This window comes from Delphinapterus leucas, chromosome 1 (assembly GCF_059928025.1).
Source record: "Delphinapterus leucas isolate spDelLeu-1000000601 "Yukka" chromosome 1, BTC_Dleu_Yukka2, whole genome shotgun sequence".
NCBI lineage: Eukaryota > Metazoa > Chordata > Mammalia > Artiodactyla > Monodontidae > Delphinapterus > Delphinapterus leucas.
The window spans coordinates 76,977,057-76,994,269 of record NC_143129.1 but is presented as its reverse complement, the minus strand read 5'-3'; the positions used below and the strand labels follow the sequence as shown (position 1 = coordinate 76,994,269).

The 17,213-nt window shown below is 57.0% G+C and overlaps 1 protein-coding gene across 2 annotated transcripts; it reads right to left on the bottom strand.

Moving 5' to 3' along the window:
* Nucleotides 1-517: 517 nt before the first annotated feature.
* Nucleotides 518-16,644, bottom strand: INSRR (insulin receptor related receptor). Of its 2 annotated transcripts, XM_030759540.2 has the most exons (22): nt 16,503-16,644; nt 12,326-12,877; nt 10,444-10,747; nt 10,205-10,347; nt 9,847-9,991; nt 8,777-8,991; nt 8,369-8,495; nt 6,716-6,954; nt 6,335-6,502; nt 6,047-6,242; nt 5,825-5,866; nt 5,527-5,747; nt 5,149-5,285; nt 4,902-5,064; nt 4,596-4,701; nt 3,849-3,901; nt 3,436-3,665; nt 2,850-2,960; nt 2,559-2,718; nt 2,139-2,268; nt 1,879-2,013; nt 518-1,619 (listed from the first exon to the last, which is right to left on the bottom strand). In XM_030759540.2, exons 1-22 carry the CDS (start codon nt 16,585-16,587, stop codon nt 1,376-1,378), a joined length of 3,906 nt encoding a protein of 1,301 aa, XP_030615400.1. In that variant the 5' UTR covers nt 16,588-16,644; the 3' UTR covers nt 518-1,375. The 2 variants fall into 2 exon arrangements, with proteins under 2 accessions (XP_030615400.1, XP_089769517.1); XM_089913391.1 differs by having other exon boundaries at nt 3,436-3,901.
* Between the last annotated feature and the right edge of the window lie 569 nt (nt 16,645-17,213).

Below are 17,213 nucleotides of genomic sequence, written 5' to 3'. Positions count from 1 at the left end.
CTGATGGCACTGGCATAAGAGCCTGGAAACAGACTCCCATGTGCTCCTTTAACCTGCCTCCGGGGCATCTCTGCTCCTGGGATGGAATAACAGTAGGGAGCCAGACACACAGACTCTGCTCTGACGTGTGTCCCCTGCCTTGCCTGGGGGGCATCCAGCACGGACTGGTGATGTCATCAGTACCCCTCCCCCACCCCAAGTTCTGCCCACTTCAAGTCTGTCCTGTGATACCCCAGGAAATGTCTGCCCAGTGGAAATACGGAGGGATGAGGTGTAGGGGACGGGTTGGTGAGGCTGGGAGGCCAGATACGAAGGTTCCCCTGCCTGGCTCAACCACTTCTGGCCACCCGAGCCGCAGATAATAGCAGGATGGTCCTGCTTCACTGCCATGGCAACCCTGGCTGCTCAGTCCTCATGGAGGTGGTGTTTGACAGCAGTGTATTTATCCTATATCACTGCCTCAGGGTCACCACCTCAAGTCCCCAAGGAGGGAGGGAGGAAGTTCATCCAGTGTTAACACCATATAGATGGAGAGATAATGGGCTGCCCGGGACCAGGGTATAAACAGACCTCGGCCTTTATTGTGCCTTCTCCAGTCTTCCCATGAGAGGCAGGGGTGGGGGGCAGAAGTGAGGGCAGGGAGGAAGCAAGGCTATTAAAGCCTTAATAATCCAAGGGTAGGAGGGGGATTGAGGGGGAAAGGACTGGGAGAAGGGGTGAATCTGCCCCAAGGGAACGCCCTGGAGAAGAGGAAGGGGGAGCACCAAGCTTGGGGTCTTTGGGTATGGCAAAGGAGAGGAAGGGGGGTGAGGGCAGGCCTCCAGGCCAGGCTGGGAACCCACTTGCCCGGGTCCCTGGGTTCTCCTCACAACCCCCGCGGAACGGGGCAGAGGGGAGGAGATGAGAGGAGCAGTCACGTGGATGCCCAAACCCAGCCTCCCAAACACAGACAGAGAGGGTTCCAGCCCCGATTCTGGTTGCTCATCTGGTTTCAAACGCGCTGGTGGCCCCAGATGCCCACAGGAGCTCCGAAGCCGAGGGTGGGGTTCCCCAGACGCTGCCTCTGGGGCGGGCAGGTCTCTCTTCCTAGTCTGAGTAGGCTCTCTCACTCAGAGGGCAGGATGTCTTGTCCTTGGTCTAACCTCCACTTCTGTTGTGGCCTTGATTACGTCCTCATGGAGGATCAGATTCCTGAGAAAATCTGTCCTGCCGTGACTCTGCTCTGCTCTCCCTGTCACCCCCGATCTGTCCTGCTCCTGCTCTCTGTGCCCCCCTCGGCCACCCCCTGCCCTGTCTCAGCATCTCACGGCTGCAAAGGTCAGGTCCCTTCCTCTCTGCCCATGGGAGGCCAACCAGCCAGGGAATGGGGTGCCCCTCAGTGCCCTGGACCCCCATTTTGGGGGCTGAAGTCTGAGGAAGCCCCTTTAGGGGTTGGCGGGGAGTCGGGCTCTGCATCTGTGGGCAGCAGCGAGGCCCGGGCCCCCCGGCACTCTGGGCTGTAATAGAAGGAAAGGAGGCGGAATGAGGGCCGCAGCTCTTCCTGTATGCTGTCCAGGATGTGGGTAAAAGTTGGGCGCAGGCGCGGGTTCTGCTGCCAGCAGCGGTGCATCAGCTCCTGCCTGGTAGAGGTGGGGGGCAGTGTCAGAGGGGTGCACACGTCCTGCCTCCTGCACTGAGAGGGTCAATCAGTGTGATTGTAGGGGGGGTCATGGGGGATTATGTCTGAGAGGGTCACAGGGGAGTAAATGGGGGTTGTAGTGGGGATTTTGAGTTGGAGGGCTCAGAACTGGGGATCAGTGCAAGTAAAAACATCAGAGGAGGTGGGCCAGACTCACGGGGGTGGGACAGGTATAGGCAGGGCAGACTGGGGTGACTCACAGCTGAACGGGACAGCTCTCCAGCTCCTCTAGGACCCCGCCATCCATGACGAACTTGAGCACCTGCTCATTGGATAGGCCCTGGTAGGGTTGTTCAGCCAGGGTCACAATCTCCCAGAGCACCACGCCAAATGACCTGGAGGACGTGGAGGAGGGCCTGAGCCCAGCACCCTTAATGCAGCTCAGCGCACCCTAAGGAATGCACCCAGGCCTCTCCCAAGGCCCTGCCTCCACACCCCCTGAGCTCCAGCCAGGCCCCACCAGACATCCGAGTGGGTGGTGAAGATTCCATCTTTGAGGGACTCAGGGGCCATCCAGCGCACAGGCAGCAGCCCCTTCCCGCCCTTGCGGTAATAGTCTGTCTCATACACATCTCGAGTCATCCCGAAGTCTGGAAAGTGAGGGTAGACGGGGTGTGGGGCAGCAGAGCCATTCACCAGCTCCTGCCCCAGGAATACCTCTCCCAACCCTCTCCACCTCCAAGAATCCTGGAATGTGAGGGCTCAAAGGACCTCAGAGATCATCCCATCCAAATCCTGCTGCCCTCGGACGAGGAGACTGAGATCCAGGGTGGGGGGCTATCAGGGACAGAGCTGTGGGACAGGCCTGGGTCTCCTCAAGCCTCGCTTAGGGGGAGTCACTCTACCCAGGCTGCCCCCACCCGCCTGGCCCCCTCTGTACCCCCGATCTTGACGGTGAAGTCCTGGGACACCATGCAGTTTCGGGCCGCCAGGTCTCGGTGCACAAACTTGTTGGCAGCGAGGTAGGCCATGCCATCTGCGATCTCACCAGCCATCTGGATCATATCTCCCAGTGCTGGCCGAGGGAGCCCAGGGTTGTTCTAGAGCCAAGAGAGGGGGCTAGTGAAGTAGGAGCTTGAGGCTGGACTCCTGCCCAGTGATTACCCCTACAGCTGTGCCCAAGTCCTCTCTAACTCCCCAGCCCCTCACCCAGGATCTTCCTGGTCCCTACCTCTGCCTCAGGCCGCAAAGATCGAAGATGGCTCTTGAGGTCCCCTCGGGTCATTAACTCCATGATGACCAGAGTTGGCTGGCCCTGAGACACCACACCCAGGAGACGTACCTGGGATGGATGAAGAGCCTGGTTGCAGGTCTACCCAGCTCCCTTGATCTCCCTGGCCAAAACCTTGTTCTGCTCTCACAGCTGACCCAGACACCAACCCTCCTAACCCCAACCATGACCATAACCCTAATCTTGACCTAACAATGACCCTGACGCTAACCCGTGACCTTAATCGATCTATCATCCCAATCTTCATGATTGAACCAACTCTGACCATGATCCTAATAATGATGTGGACACTCAGTATTGACTTCCACCAGGACTGATTTCAGCCCTAGCCATGATCCTACCGTGGCCCTATGATGACCCTGTTTCGACTCTAACCCCAGCCATGAGCTTTACCCCAATTAGGATCCTAACCACAGGCCCAACCCTGAACTTGATGGTGCCCTGAAATCATCTCTGATCTTTTCCCTCTTACCACATGAACTTCACCCTAATTTTGACCCTGACAATGCCCTTGACCCTCCCTTACCACATGGTGACACTTGAATGCCTTCATGACAGAGGCTTCCTTGAGGAACTCAATGCGTTCTCGTGGGCTGGCCAGCTCATTCACCGTCTTCAGGGCCACGGGCGTGAGCTCCTCTCCAACCTCAAGTCCTTGTGCCAGCCCCTCGTATACCATCCCAAAAGAGCCCTGGCCCAGTTCCCGGATTATGGAGATCTGCTCCCGAGGCACCTCCCACTCATCAGGGATGTACACTGAGAGGAAGTGGGAGTCACAAGGCAAGGGTACTGCTCTCTGCCACACCTCCACCCACTCCCCTTCTCTTCTGAAGGGCTCGGGTCCCAAGGCTGCCTTCTCCAAGATGGTCTGGAAGTCTGCCTCTTCTCCCCTCCTGTCTCCCTTTCCCACACCACCCGTCCAGCCACCCCCAGACCTACTATGAGAGGCACTGAAGTACTCCGGATTCACAGAGGTATACAGCGTGCTGTTTCTGCAATGGGAGGTGAGAGGGTCAGGCTGGAAGGGTCCTCGGGAAGGAAGAAGCAATGTCAGAGGACAAGGAAGAGGGACATTACAAGGAGGAAGGAAGTTGCTGATCATAACCCCTAGCTCTGATCAGGGTGATCCCTGGGGAACACCAAGCACTTTCCAAGCTAGTCTTGGTCCTAGTCCTGGGATCTGGGATCTGACAGGCTGGGAAAAGGGAGGACAGAAGTAGAGAAGCCGCTGTCTGCTCAGCTAGTCCTCAGAACCCAGCTAATCAAAGTCCTGCCCTCAGTTCCCTCTCATATCCAGCCCTAGGGGGATCTGACATCAAGAATCCCAGGATCCCAGGACACATCCTGAGGTCTCCTGCTTCTCCCCCTGCTATGATAGGACCAGTTTCATTAGTTCTCAGGCTAAGAGTATGGTGACCAACAGACCCAGTATGCCCAGACTGAGGGGTTTCCCAGGATTTGGGACTTTCACTACCAAAATCAGGAAAGTCCCAGGCAAACGTGGACAAGTTGGTCCCCCTAACTGAAAGGTATGTCTCTTTCCTCCATGCCGCCCCCAGGGGAAGAGTTACTGCTTCTAAGGAATTCCTTTCTGCTGTCTCATCTACTACCCTCTGATTGCACTGACCTTATGATGAGGGCTCAGGGAAGAAGGGGGTTGGGAACCAATATGGGACTTGTCATCACCTCTTCTTGCTGTAGAAGAAACCGAGGGCAGCAAGAATGATGAGCAGCATGAGGCCCACGGGGGTGACAGTGAGAAGGACGTGCAGCCCCCCGGAGTCTTCCTCCTCTGGTGGCCAGAAGGTGGCAGAGGTTTGGGTCAAAGATGGAGAAGTCAGAGGGTAGAGGACACTTCTCTTTCCACAATGGGAGGTGAGGATGGGGGAGGGATGGGGTGGAGGGGCCTGTGGTTTCCACAATGGGAGATGTGGCTGGGGACCCAGGTGGGGCTGTTTGGGAGTACAGGTCTGGGACAGCGGCTCTGCACACCTGGGCCAGGGATGTAGAAAGCGACACCGTCTGTCCAGGAGCCATTGCCAGCTAGGGAGGTTGCCCGAACTCTGGCAGAGTAGTTTCCAGGAGGCAGCAGGGCCAGGTGGACGCCCCCAAACTTGGCATATCGCAGGCGGGACACACACAGCACTGTGGCCTCCTGAGGGCAACACAGAAGAGCTGGCTGGGAAGAGGATGGAGGCACAAATTGGGGCTAGGTTAGGGTGTTTCCTGGGGTACCTACCTCTCCCAAGCGGCGGTACTTGACTTCGTACTTGAGAATGAGTCCGTTGGGGTCTGGTGGCTCGAGCCAGTGTAGGAGAACACTGCTCTTACTGGCTGCCTCCCAGGCCACCTTCCCTGGGATGCCATCAGCCTCTCCTGCGGGAGAGGGCATCAGGCAGCCCGGCCACAAGTATTTCCTCTCACCTTCATGTTCAAACCCAAGGGCGCTAAACCGGGAGGTTTGAGGAAACGCTGGGATTATGGGGACTGGAAAGGTTGAGCAAACTGCGGTCCTGAGGTTGGCGGGAGGTCAAACTGGCTGGTTGGAGCACTAATTGGTTAGGGTCCTTGGGGTCGGTGTGTGGGCGGGGTAGAGCTGGGGGTGGGGGTCACCTACTGTGGGGCATGGTACGTGCAAAGACGAAGGTGGCAGCGCTGCAGCCCACAGTGTGCGCCGCGTGGTTGCAGGCATGGATGTCGATCCGGTACTCTGTGAAGTGGCGCAGGCCCTTCAGCACCGCTCGCTCCCGGGGCACTTTGTCCTCCTGGATCTCGAAATCCGAGCTGTTCCCCCCAAGCCGGAGGGCCCCGGCTGCCCGGCGGTGCCTCCCTGAGTCCCTAGGGAGGGCGCGAGTCAGAGCCAGGCCCCGGTCCCGGGAGCCACGCCTCTCGGCCCCTGCTCCGCCCCCGCTCACCTTTGAGGGCTCTTATTGATGGACGTCACCTTCCAAGGGGATCTGGGGAGACCGGGGGATCGGGGGGGGGTGGGCCCTGTCAGGCCCGCCTGGAAGGCGCCCCAGTGCCCTCTGCAACGGCGGACCGCCTCCCAACCCCACCCACAACCCAGGCCCCGCCCCGCCCCGCAGACCCCGCTCGTCAGCACCCTGGCCTCCCGGCTCTCTCGTGCCGAGACGCACTTTGGGATGGTGATGGCGTTGTGTAGAAAGTTTTCAAACTTCTTCTGGAAGGAGGCCTCCTGTGCCTCCAGCGGTGGCAGGACCTGCCCAGGAGGTGGGTGCTGGCAAGGGCAGCAGCCAGGCTCCCTGTCGGCCTCGAGCTCCCCGTCTTCGCGGTCGAAGCGGGGCTCGTTGTTGCTGGTGGGCAGCCGCAAGCCTGGTGCGGCGGCGGCGAAGGAAAGAGTTAGACTGGCAGCGCCCGCGGCCCGACACCCCAACCCCTCCGGTCCGCGCCTCCTCCTTGCGCACCGCGGTGGCAGTAGTCATTGAGGTAGAGGTCGCTGTCCTCTGCCAGGCGTTGCCACAGCACCAGGTAGTAGGTGATGTTTCCGTTGCGCTGGGTCGGTGGCTTCCAGCGCACCAGCAGGTGGGAGGAGGAATTGGACGTGGAGATGACGTCCTGGGGCACTGTGGGTGCTGGGGGTGTGAGTAGGGTACAACTGAGGGGCTGCAGATCCCCCTTTCAAATACTGTCTGGTTATGGGCCCTTCTCTCTGAGGTCCAGCCTCCCAGCCTCTATAGGCCCGGTGTTCAGTGACCCAGCTTCTCTATTTCTGGTGCTTGGGTTCCCCCATTCTCGCTAGGACCCAGGCATTTAGCTCCCAACCCCCTTCAAAGGCTTCAGCCTACCTGCAGGTAAGGTTCGGAGGTAGATGATGGGGCTTTGGGCTCCTTGGTGGGGGCTGTCCTCTTCAGTGGTCAGCGTGATGGCCCGCACAAACACTGCGTACTGTGTCCAGGGCTTCAGCGGGGCTAGGGTCACACCTGGCTCCTGGGTGCGGCTTAGGGGCAGTTCCACGTCCAGTAGGTTCCAGCTCTGGGCCCCACATGCATCTGGACCTACATGCTCTGTGGCATTCTGGAATGGGCTGAACACCCCATCCCTAGAGATGAGGGGCAGCTCAGCCCCAACCCCAGTTTCTAGCATCCCCCTCCTCTCTGAATCACTCCAAGACTGTCATTGTCATGCTTCTTCCAGTATGAGGGCATTCAGAAGCAGGTGTGGGTCTGCCCTTTGGGGCAGGTGCCTTGTGGACATGACACACTCACTGAGTGGGTCTGCTCAGAGCTGGAATTGAGCCAGGATCCCCAGTATATCTCTAAGGGAGCACAGCCATAGCCACACCGCAAGGCAGATGCTAGGGGAATTTCCTGAAAGACCTCGAAGATTCTTTGCCCTTTGAGTCCAAAGGCAGTGGTGTATAGTCCTGCAGAATGTGAGCTGTACAACCGGTGGGTAGGGGTGGGAGGCCGGGGCTTTACATTGCAGTCCATGTTAGCATTCCTTAACGTGCGGTCCATGGCCCAGAAGATTCAGCATTACCTGAATGCTGAAGCTTGTTAGAAATGCAGATTTATGGGCCCTGCCCAGGACTAATGGAATCAGAATCTGTGGGAGCAGGGCCCAGGAATCTGTATTTAACAAACTCTCCAGCTCCTCGTGCTAGAGTCCTTCATCTTCCACTGAGGCCTAGGAGAGCCTTGGCCCTGTGAGCAGGCCTCCCACCATTAGTTTTTCTCCCTTCCTCCCAGGCCAGGCCCTGTGCTAGTGGGCAACTAAGATCTCTCCATTTTAATTCACAGGAAATCATTCCAAACCAGGTGGCTCCCATCTTCTATCTACCACAGAGGGTTAGTACTCCTCGCTCCTGCTCTCCCAGCTTGCCTTCCCAAATCCATCTCTCTCCTCTAAAGAGTTCTATTTTTGATCCCTAGCCATGCTTTCGGAGAAGTTCTTCCTGTGATCTAACCACTATCCATCCTGCTATGGTCAGTACATTCTCTCCAAAGAAAAGAGCAGCTGGTCCTTGGTTGTCCCTGCTCCCTCCCTTCCTCAGGCTTTAATGAAATGCTGGCAAGGATATGCATAAAACTGACCAAATTAGTGGGTACTTCCCAAACCGCTGCTGGGGCAGGAGCATGCGGTCGGTACAAAACATTAGCCTAGTGAAGTGAAGTTTAATTATCCAGGCCTTCCCAGCAGGGCGCCTCTCCTGGGCTTTCAGAAATCCTGATTGTCCTCTCCTCATCACTGGTTAAGGTGAAACTGAGGCACGAAGGGATGAAGAAGGTGAGAGGAGAGAGCCAGACGTGGGCCCTACGAGGGAGTACGACTCTGGGGTCCTGGCTTGCTGGCTCTCCACAGCCCCCCCGGGGCTCTGCCCTCACCTGCCTGCGGTCGTGAACAAACTGACGTGGTCGGGCTCTGACCCCGGCCCGCTCTGGCCCTGGCCCCGCCCCCGCTCTGGCCCCACCCACTCTGGCCCCGCCCCCGCCACTCACGACTCCTTGTAGTACACGATGAAGCTGAGTAGGTCGCGAGCCTCCAGCGGCTCGAAGCGCTCCCAGCGCAGCAAGATACGGTCGGCCTCCGTCACGTTGGACACGAAGCGCAGGGTGCGTGTCTGGCCTGTTCAGGGTGAAGGGCGAACACTTGCTCTTGACCGTGTTGAGAGCACCTGCTTGAGCCGCCTACTCCCAACCCCCACCCTGACGCCGCAGCATCCCACCCCCAACGTGGCCTCTGAAGAGAAATGATCACATTGTCCCCTTCAAGCGTCCCCTTCCACCCGGGAGCATGTCTGGTATATTTCAGTGTGTGTGAAAGTCAGCTTGTGCGTGCGTCTGGGTGTTCCTTGGGGTCACATCTCTCACTGCCAGGGTGCCAGGGGTTGGGGTATTGGGCCTCACAGGCAGCTCGGTCTCCGTTGGTGCGGGGATTGATCTCTGCCTTGTTTTGCCGTCCCTTCGTGCCAGTCACCTCCTCCAAGTGGTAGATGTGTTCCAAGCAGAGGCGTGGGTTGAAGGCGAAGTATATCTTGCCCACGGGAATGGTGAGCCCCGCAGCCACCCAGGAGCCCAGCTGTTGCAGATTCTGGTTGTCCAGCACGTACAGAGTGTAGTTCCTGGGGGAGGCCAGGAAACCTTGCTCTGCACGGCCAGTGGGGGCAAGGGGTGAGGAAGGGGGTGTCTTACGGGTTCTTCCTGAAGGGGCTGCACTGGGGGCACAGGGAAGGAGCGGCACACAGCAGCCCACCCACACCAGTACACACGGGGCATTCGTACACACCCACTCGGTGCCACTGACCAGAAATGTGAGGTCCGGCAAGTCACCCACACTCTGTGTTTTCCTCATCAGTGAAATGGGGTCAACTGTTTTTCTGCCTCCCTCCTTCCCTCATCTCACATTAATTGAGCACCTGCTACATGCCAGGCTCTGTCCTGGCTTTGGGGACACAGGGAGGAGTGGGACTCAGCCTGGGGCTATGCCTCTCCAGCTGGAGTGGGGGCACCCCTGGGGGTACATGAGAAACCACTTGGCTGGATGGTAATTTAAAACATTATTTTGAAAAATCCTGGCTACATTAAGGGTAGGCCTCGACTGGTAAAGGTAGGAATGGGTTTCAAACCCAGGCAGTCTTGCTCTGCAGCTAAGAGGATCAGATGATAACAATTATAGCCAATACATATAGAGTTATATGTAACTATAATTTTATGTAGTAATATATACTTTGTTTCAGGCTCTGTTTTAAGTGCTTTATACATAACAACTTAAGTAATATTCACAACAGCCCTAAGAAATAAGTAGAGTTATATTAACCCCATTTCACAGATGAGAAAGTTGAGGACCAGAGAAGTTAAGTAACCTACCCAGAGTCACACAGCTAGTAAGTAGCAGAGCTGGTTCCCATACTCTTCACCACAGTTCTGGGAGTGTTGGGGAGGAGATGAGACAGAAGGAACTATTTCTGACCCCTTACCCATCCACCATGGTGTCCCCCCGGATTAGTTTGAGGTTCTTGAAAAAGCCTAGGGACACGAGGGCAAAGGAGTGCTTGATTTTGAGGAAGCCAGTGATGGTCTCTACCAGTCCCAGGCTGCGCTGCAGCTCCAGCTCCAGGTTATCTGGGAATGGGGAAGACAGGGCTGGAGCAGGGGCAAGGAAAGTGATGGTTCCATTGGGAGGGGGGAGCTGAATGGGGGCCAAGGGAAGGGGGCCCTCAGGGCTGGGACCCAGGATGGTGGAAAGCGGTGCTTTAGCTGGATCATTGTAAGGGGTGTGGCCTGGAGGAAGGGTGTGGCCAGGAGGAGAGGTATGGTCCTGAGGAAGGCACTAACAGCCTTGACGAAGATTGAGGATGAGGCTCCCTTCCACGTGGGTGCAGCCCACCAGATCCTGGGCTGCCTGGACAGAGTCGATGGTCTTGGTGCCCACTTTGCACTCTTTGGGGCATAGCCCCTCGCATTTGTGGCAGAATATGCTAGTAGGGACAAGCAGAGGATGTGGCATGAGCCCTGGACCAGTGTGGGCCTCCTCACTGCTCCAAGGGTGCCCCCCCCGCCCACCTGACACTCACCTGCTGTCATTACGGGTGAAGCCTGGAGGGCACTGGGCCAGGCAACTACCCTGGTGGATGCCAAAGGTGGAGGCGCGGCCAGGCACAGAGCGCAGGCTGGCACAGTGCTCGGCCGTGACGCAGCGCCAGGACTCATGCTGGTAGGTGCCTGGAGGGCACGCCCTGTGGCAGGCACCCTGGAAGTAGAGGTGACGGCAGGCGACACAGGCATGGGGGTCTTCTGGCCGGCTGCAGCCTCCCAGGCATTCAGTGTGGCAGCACTCACCCCTAACTGTGCAGGCCAGCCCACGGGGACAAGGGCACACTGTGGGCAGAGTGCTGCATTAGACCTTACCCATGCCTCCTTGGTCCTAGCTCCACCCCCTCCTCCTGGGCTAACACTCTTAGTCTGCACCCAAATCCCTCCAGCTCAGATGACACTGGTTGCCGACTCTGTTTTCTGCAGATGGGGGCTCTTGAAGATAGGGACCGTGGCCCCTCTCTGTGACTCCTCACCTCCCACAGTGCCTAGTCAGGGGTGTCAGAGCTCAGGACCAAGCAGTGACCTTGTCTATCAGGGCTGCTGCTCCCCAGCCTGCTGTCCTGTCTAGGCCTAGTGCCCAGATCATTGCCAGGCATGGGGCCAAGGTGAACAAGTCAGCTTCTCCTGAGGAGTGAGGTCCAGGGCAAGGTGGGTCTGGGAGTGTGTAGAAGGAGGGGCCGTCCCTGGTCGTTTGGCCCATGCCCCTGCCCCTACTTCCTCCCTCTTCAGCGCTCTGCCCTGGGTGGGAGGTGGCCCCAAGTAGATGTGGATGGGTTTGGGGCCGGGTGCCAACGGCCTGGCGACTCTGCACAGTGGCAGCTGGATGTCTGTGGGAGCGATGCGTGTGGCAAGGGTCAGCCAGGGTGTGTTGACACTGTACAGAGAGAGGACATGCAGCAGCTGTGTTTACAGCCAACAGGGAGATATTGGGGAGGTGGGGCCCAGTGGATACAGCAGGGATCTGGTTACTCTTCTGCCCTCACGCTGAGGCATTGGGGTGAGGGGAGCTGACCTCCAGGAGCTGCGTGGAAAGAGCCTCAGCTTGGGGACCCCAGATCTGCTTCCAGTCTCTGAAGGTCTTCTTTCCCTCCCCTATAACTTTCACTTCCTCCTCCAACCATCCCCTCCTTATTCCACTCCTCCTTTCCTCCACTCTTTCCTTCTGTTTCCCCTCCATGTACCTTACGTCCTAAAGAAGATCCCACGTCACATTATTTGTCCTCACCTGCCCTGTCATTCATCTGTCACCTCCTCCTTTCTCCTTCCACCCAGCTCCCAACCTTCCCATTTCAATACTGCCAGCCTGTGCTGAGGCCATTTTTATCAGAAGCATAGAGCTGCTAACATGGCCCAGGCACTGCTCTAATGTTTTACAGAATAGCTCATTCTTCATCACAATGCTCTGATCGTTTTACAGATGAGGAAACTGAGGCACAGATTAGCTAAATAAACATAGCTGGTAAGTAGTAGAGCCGAGAGTCAAACACAGGCCAGTCGGCTTTGCTCTTGTCCACTGCCCCATACTGCTGCTGTGCAGCTGACTTGTATCCATTCATGCCACCCTTCCCCTCCTCACCATGTCCAACTTATACCTATCTTCTACTGTCTCTCCATAACTACCTGATGCTGTCTTGTGCCCACCCCTTGACTGCCTTATGCTACATCAGTTGTTTAACTTTTCTGAGCCTCAGTTCCCTCATCTGCAAAGCTGGAATAGCAACAGCACCTCCCTCATAGGATGAGTGAGGATTAAAATAAATAGTGTCGGCAAAGTACTTACCCATACCATCTTATGGCCAGCCAGCCCCATTTGACCCTGCCCCCTCTGTGCCCCCAGTCATGTTCTGTGCCAGTGCCCACCTCTCTGGCAGTGGCTGGAGGTCCAGCACCTGTAGTCGGTGTGCCCGCTGAAGGTGGTCCTGGCACAGGGCTCGCCAGTGGCGCCCAGCACGCCAGGGCACACGTCGGGACACTCCTCGCCCAGCTTGTTGCCCACAATGTGGTTGGCGCCAGGTGAAGGCTGCAGCAGGCCCCAGTCAATGGTGGAGAGGTGGCAGAGCTCCTGGTTCTTCTCCACGCGCACGGCCCCACTCAGCACGGCCCCCAGCGCTGGCAGCCCCACGTCCCGCAGGTGCGGCATCTCGAAGATGACCAGCGCGTAGCCCAGGAAGAGGCGGGCACCGCGGATGACCGCTAGGTTGGGGAAGAGGTCACGCAGGCTCTCCAGGCCATAGACACGGAAGAGCAGCAGGTAGTCGGTGACCTGAATGAGGCGTGGGAAGCTGAGGCCATGGAAGTCCTCGCCGGTGGCCGTGAACATGAGTAGGATCTGCAGGTGGCCCTCCACCACGCTGCAGTTTTCCAGTCGACGCAGCTCTGCCACCTCTGAGCGGATGTCCAGGCTGGGGCACACTGTGGGTACAAGTGCAGGTAGCCCTCAGTACCGTTTGGGCCAAGCACCCCATGCGTGACCTCTTCCCCGGGCCTCAGAGGCCTCATTGGCAGCTTGGAGGATCCCCACCAGATGAGCCAACATGGGCAAAAGTGAGCTTCTGAACTTCCCTCCCAAACTCACGTTCCCTTCTCAGTTGATTGCAACTTCATTCTTGCAGTCAGACTCCAAAACTAAAGCCTCCATGATTCCTTTCCTTGTCTAACCCCTATACTCTGTGGGCTGTACATTTAAAATGTATCCAGGGCCACCTGAGCTGCCTTCACCATCATCTTCTCCTGGCTTTACAGCAATAGCTTCCTAAATAGTCTCCTCACCTCCACCCTGTCCCCCCTTTCTTCTCTCTTCCGCTCTATAGCCAGAGTGGAAACACAACGCACAAGTTGGATCACTTTCCTCCACTGCTCAAAACTCCCCAATGGCTTTCATCTAGCTGATGAAAAGCCAAAGTCCTTACCGCAGCCTACAGGGTCCCTGCAACTCTCCAACTTCACCCGCTTTCTCTCTCTTCTTCAGACGCAGTGGCCACATTGCTGTTCCTCAAACAAGCTAGCCAAGCTTCTGCCTTGGGGGTCTTTGCACTTTCTGTTCCCTCTGGCTAGAACACCCTTCCCTCTCAATGGCTCCCTCACCTCTCTTAAGTCTTTGCTCAGATGTCACCTTCTCAATAAGGACTACTCTGACCATCCTATTTACTATGGCAACACTCCCTACCCCCCTTCCTACTTTTTTTTGTAATAAATAAATTTATTTATTTATTTATTTTTGGCTGTGTTGGGTCTTTGCTGCTGCGTGGGCTTTCTCTAGTTGTGGTGAGCAGGGGCTTCTCTTCTGGCGGTGCATGGGCTTCTCATTGTGGTGGCTTCTCTTGTTGTGGAGCATGGGCTCTAGGCACGCGGACTTCAGGAGTTGTGTCACGTGGGCTCAATAGTTGTGGCTCGCGGGCTCTAGAGTGCAGGCTCAGTAGTTGTGGCACACGGGCTTAGTTGCTCTGTGCCATGTGGGATCCTCCCGGACTAGGGCTCGAACCCGTGTCCCCTGCATTGGCAGGCAGATTCTTAACCACTGCACCACCAGGAAAGTCCCACTCCCCTTCCTACTTAATTTTTCTCCAAATGCTTAACGCTGGCTAATATACAATTTACTTATTTATTTTGTTTATTGTAAGCTCCAGAAGGGCAGGGATCATTGTGTAATTCATTGCTGTATCCTTGGTGCCTGGTATAGTGCCTGGCATGAAATTGGTGCTCAATAAATATTTGATGAAGGAATGAATGAATGAAATCTGTGACTGGGCAGCAGTAGTCTGAGCTTCAGACACTCCACTTCTCTCCCAGGCCTGAGAAAGCTAGATGCCTGGTCCCTGCAACTGTTTACTCTCGAAGGGACATTCCGTGGCTCCCATTGCCAAAAGTTCAAGTTTAAATTCCTCAGCCTGACATTCCAGGGTGTTGATAAACTGGGCCCCGCTAATACCTCCAGCCTCAGAAGAGTTCCTTGGCCTGCCAACACCCTCAGTTCTTGCCCTGAAAGCCTCAGGTCAAGCCCCCGCCTTCCCTGGCCCTTTGAGTTAATCACTTCAGCTCAGCTGCACTTAGTCCAGCACCCACACCAGAACACCTGGGGTACTGCCCCAACATTGCTTTCTGTCTGTCTGTCACCCCCTCCAAGGAGGGAGGCTGCTAAGGGTAGGACCCTTGTTAGTCAGGATCCCCACATGGTGCCCAGTTCAGGGCAGGAACCGCTGGGCACTCAGGGGTTGTGGGTTGAATCGATGGACATCTGGATCCCAAGTCCAATCCTCCCTGGGGGACCTGGGTGTGTCTGGCTTCTCTGGATCGCAGGGCCCCAGCCCCCCTTTTCTTTCTTTCCCCAAGGCACGTAGGACCATTCTCCTAATGGGCTGGATACCTGGTCCCTGCACTCACTTCTCCCAAGGATACCTTCCATGTTCCCCACTCGGGAAGATTCAGGTCTGAATCCTTCAGCTTGCCATTCAAGTCCTGCTAACCTCTCCAGCCGCCACTCCCTCCCTTCCTACCCAGCCCTCAAGCAACAAGGCACCCATCATACATACCCAGGCCCATCCCCTGATGGTGAAAAGGGGGTGGCCAGGCTAGGCTGGCTCCTTGGGGCTTACTTCACACCTTGTCCCTGTTGTCTTTAATGGTCCCTGTGCTTGGCTCTACCCAGCAACTGTGTGTGTGTGTGTATGTGTGTGTGTGTGTGTGTGTGTGTGTGTGTGTGTGTGTCTGAGCACATGCAGGTACACATGCACACACACAGACAGGGAGAATGAGAAAACACTTCTAGTCCCTCCAGGCAAAGGCCAATCAGGCTCTGCAGGCAGATGGGGGGTTCTCTCAGGAGCCCACATGCCACTTCCCATCATGCCCCAGCCTCTCTAGGGCTCCCCTGATGGGAGTCATTTGGAAAAACAAATCTACGACCTTCACAGGTTAACCCCTGCCTGCCTCCCTTCAGGACATGGTGGTGTACAGAGCTGCACTGGGAACAGGACATCTGGGTCCCCTGACCAAACACCGCCCTCCCCCGCCCCCCTGCCCCCAGGGCCGTGCTCCTGTCCTGACAGCTGTGCTCCTGGCTGGCATTTGCTATGCCCTGTCCTGGCACAGCAGTGGAGGAGGGGAGGGGTGGAGGAGGGGAGGGGTGTAGGGGTGGGGCTATGCCTTGCAGGCAGTGCCTCTGTGACTAGCACTCTTCAGGGGACCCCCTGCCCCAACCCACTCACATCACTCCTCTGTCTCTGCAGGAAGGGGAGACTCTGCTCTGCCCCTGGAAGTCCCAGTCTGAGGGCATCACGGGACCCCTCAGGCAGGCACAGAGAACTGGATTCCTGAGTTTCCTCAGTCTGGAAGGGAATGGTGGGTGTGGGGAAAGGGACATCTCTTCATCCTTCCGCCTTTGAATCTTCCACCCTCAGCACTTTTTCCTCTCCCTGCCAAGCCCCCAGCACCCTCATGAGGGCCACTTCGTCTACATGGTCCCAATCCCCAAAACCCTACACATGGGAAGTGTTTAGCCTGGGGACTAATTAAAAGAAGCTCCCTACCCCAGCAGATGGGCCCTCAAAGTGGGGGACATGGGACAGAACCTGGAGACAGGAGCTCAGGACCCCAGCCTAGCTTGATCTCTCAATTCTCTGAGCTTCAGTTTCCTGTCTGCACAATGGGTTCAGTTACTTAATGGTGCCTAGTTTTCAGCTCCCCTTCCCATCCTGGCCCCTTTCCCAACATTCAGTGGCTCTAGAAAAGACCTCTAAGACTAATCCCCTCATTTTGACTCTCATTCAGGCTTTACTGGGATCACTGTTTCATAAGCAGGAATGGAGGACATCTATTCATCCCTGTTTCAGGGTCCTTCTCATTTCCCAGGGAACTGAGAGGAAAATGCCCACCTCTGGGAAACTAAATGCTCTTCCTGGTGGGAAGTCCTTCTGAGACCTAACCCCAGTCTTCTTGTCGAAGTAAGTAAATAGACATGTTCTGGCTGGAAGCTCAGTGTTTGGCCTCCCAGTCTGCTGGAAGGGAGATGGGGCTCCAGGAGACAGTGCTGGGGACTCACCCTCGCGAGTGTCCAGGCTAAATCCCAAGGAGAGGAGGATCACAAGCAGGCAGGCCACCCATGGCCGCAGACTGGGCACTGCCATTGTCTTAGTCCTGCCTTGTGCCCAGTCCTGACTCTTCTCCAGATGGCTCCGGGGAGGAGAAGGACCTGACAGGCCCTAAGGGACACAGAGATGCAAGCTTCAGAGGGAAGGGGAAGGGAAGGGGCAGAGTGACAAAGAATCCCACACAGAGATGGCAGGAGACAGAAAAAAAGTCATGAGAGCCACAGAGACACAGACGGTGACAGGTCGCTGGAGCCAGAGACTCAGCGTGAAAACAGAGACAGAGAGATGAGGACAGAGATGCAGACAGCAACGGGAAGAGACTCAGAGAGGCTTCCAGGGAAAGAAAGTCACACAGGGTGCAGAGCAAAAGGCAGCGCAAGAGGCCGGTCAACCCCGAGGGCGGAGCAGAAGCCCGTGGGGGGGGGGGTCCCGGGGAGCGCGGGACTCGCCGGGGACAGTCTCCCCGGATCCCTCCGGGCGCGCTCGGCTCCCCAGCGCCAGCTGGCCGCGCTGCCGCGGTATCTCCCTGGGTGGCACGCAGGGGCCGCGCCCAGCTCCCGCCTCCCCGCCCCAGACCGAACGGATTGGTTTGCCGGGACCTCTCGGTTCTCTCCGCCCCTCCCGCCAAGCCAAAATATTTAGCCTGACAACTCAGGGGTGGA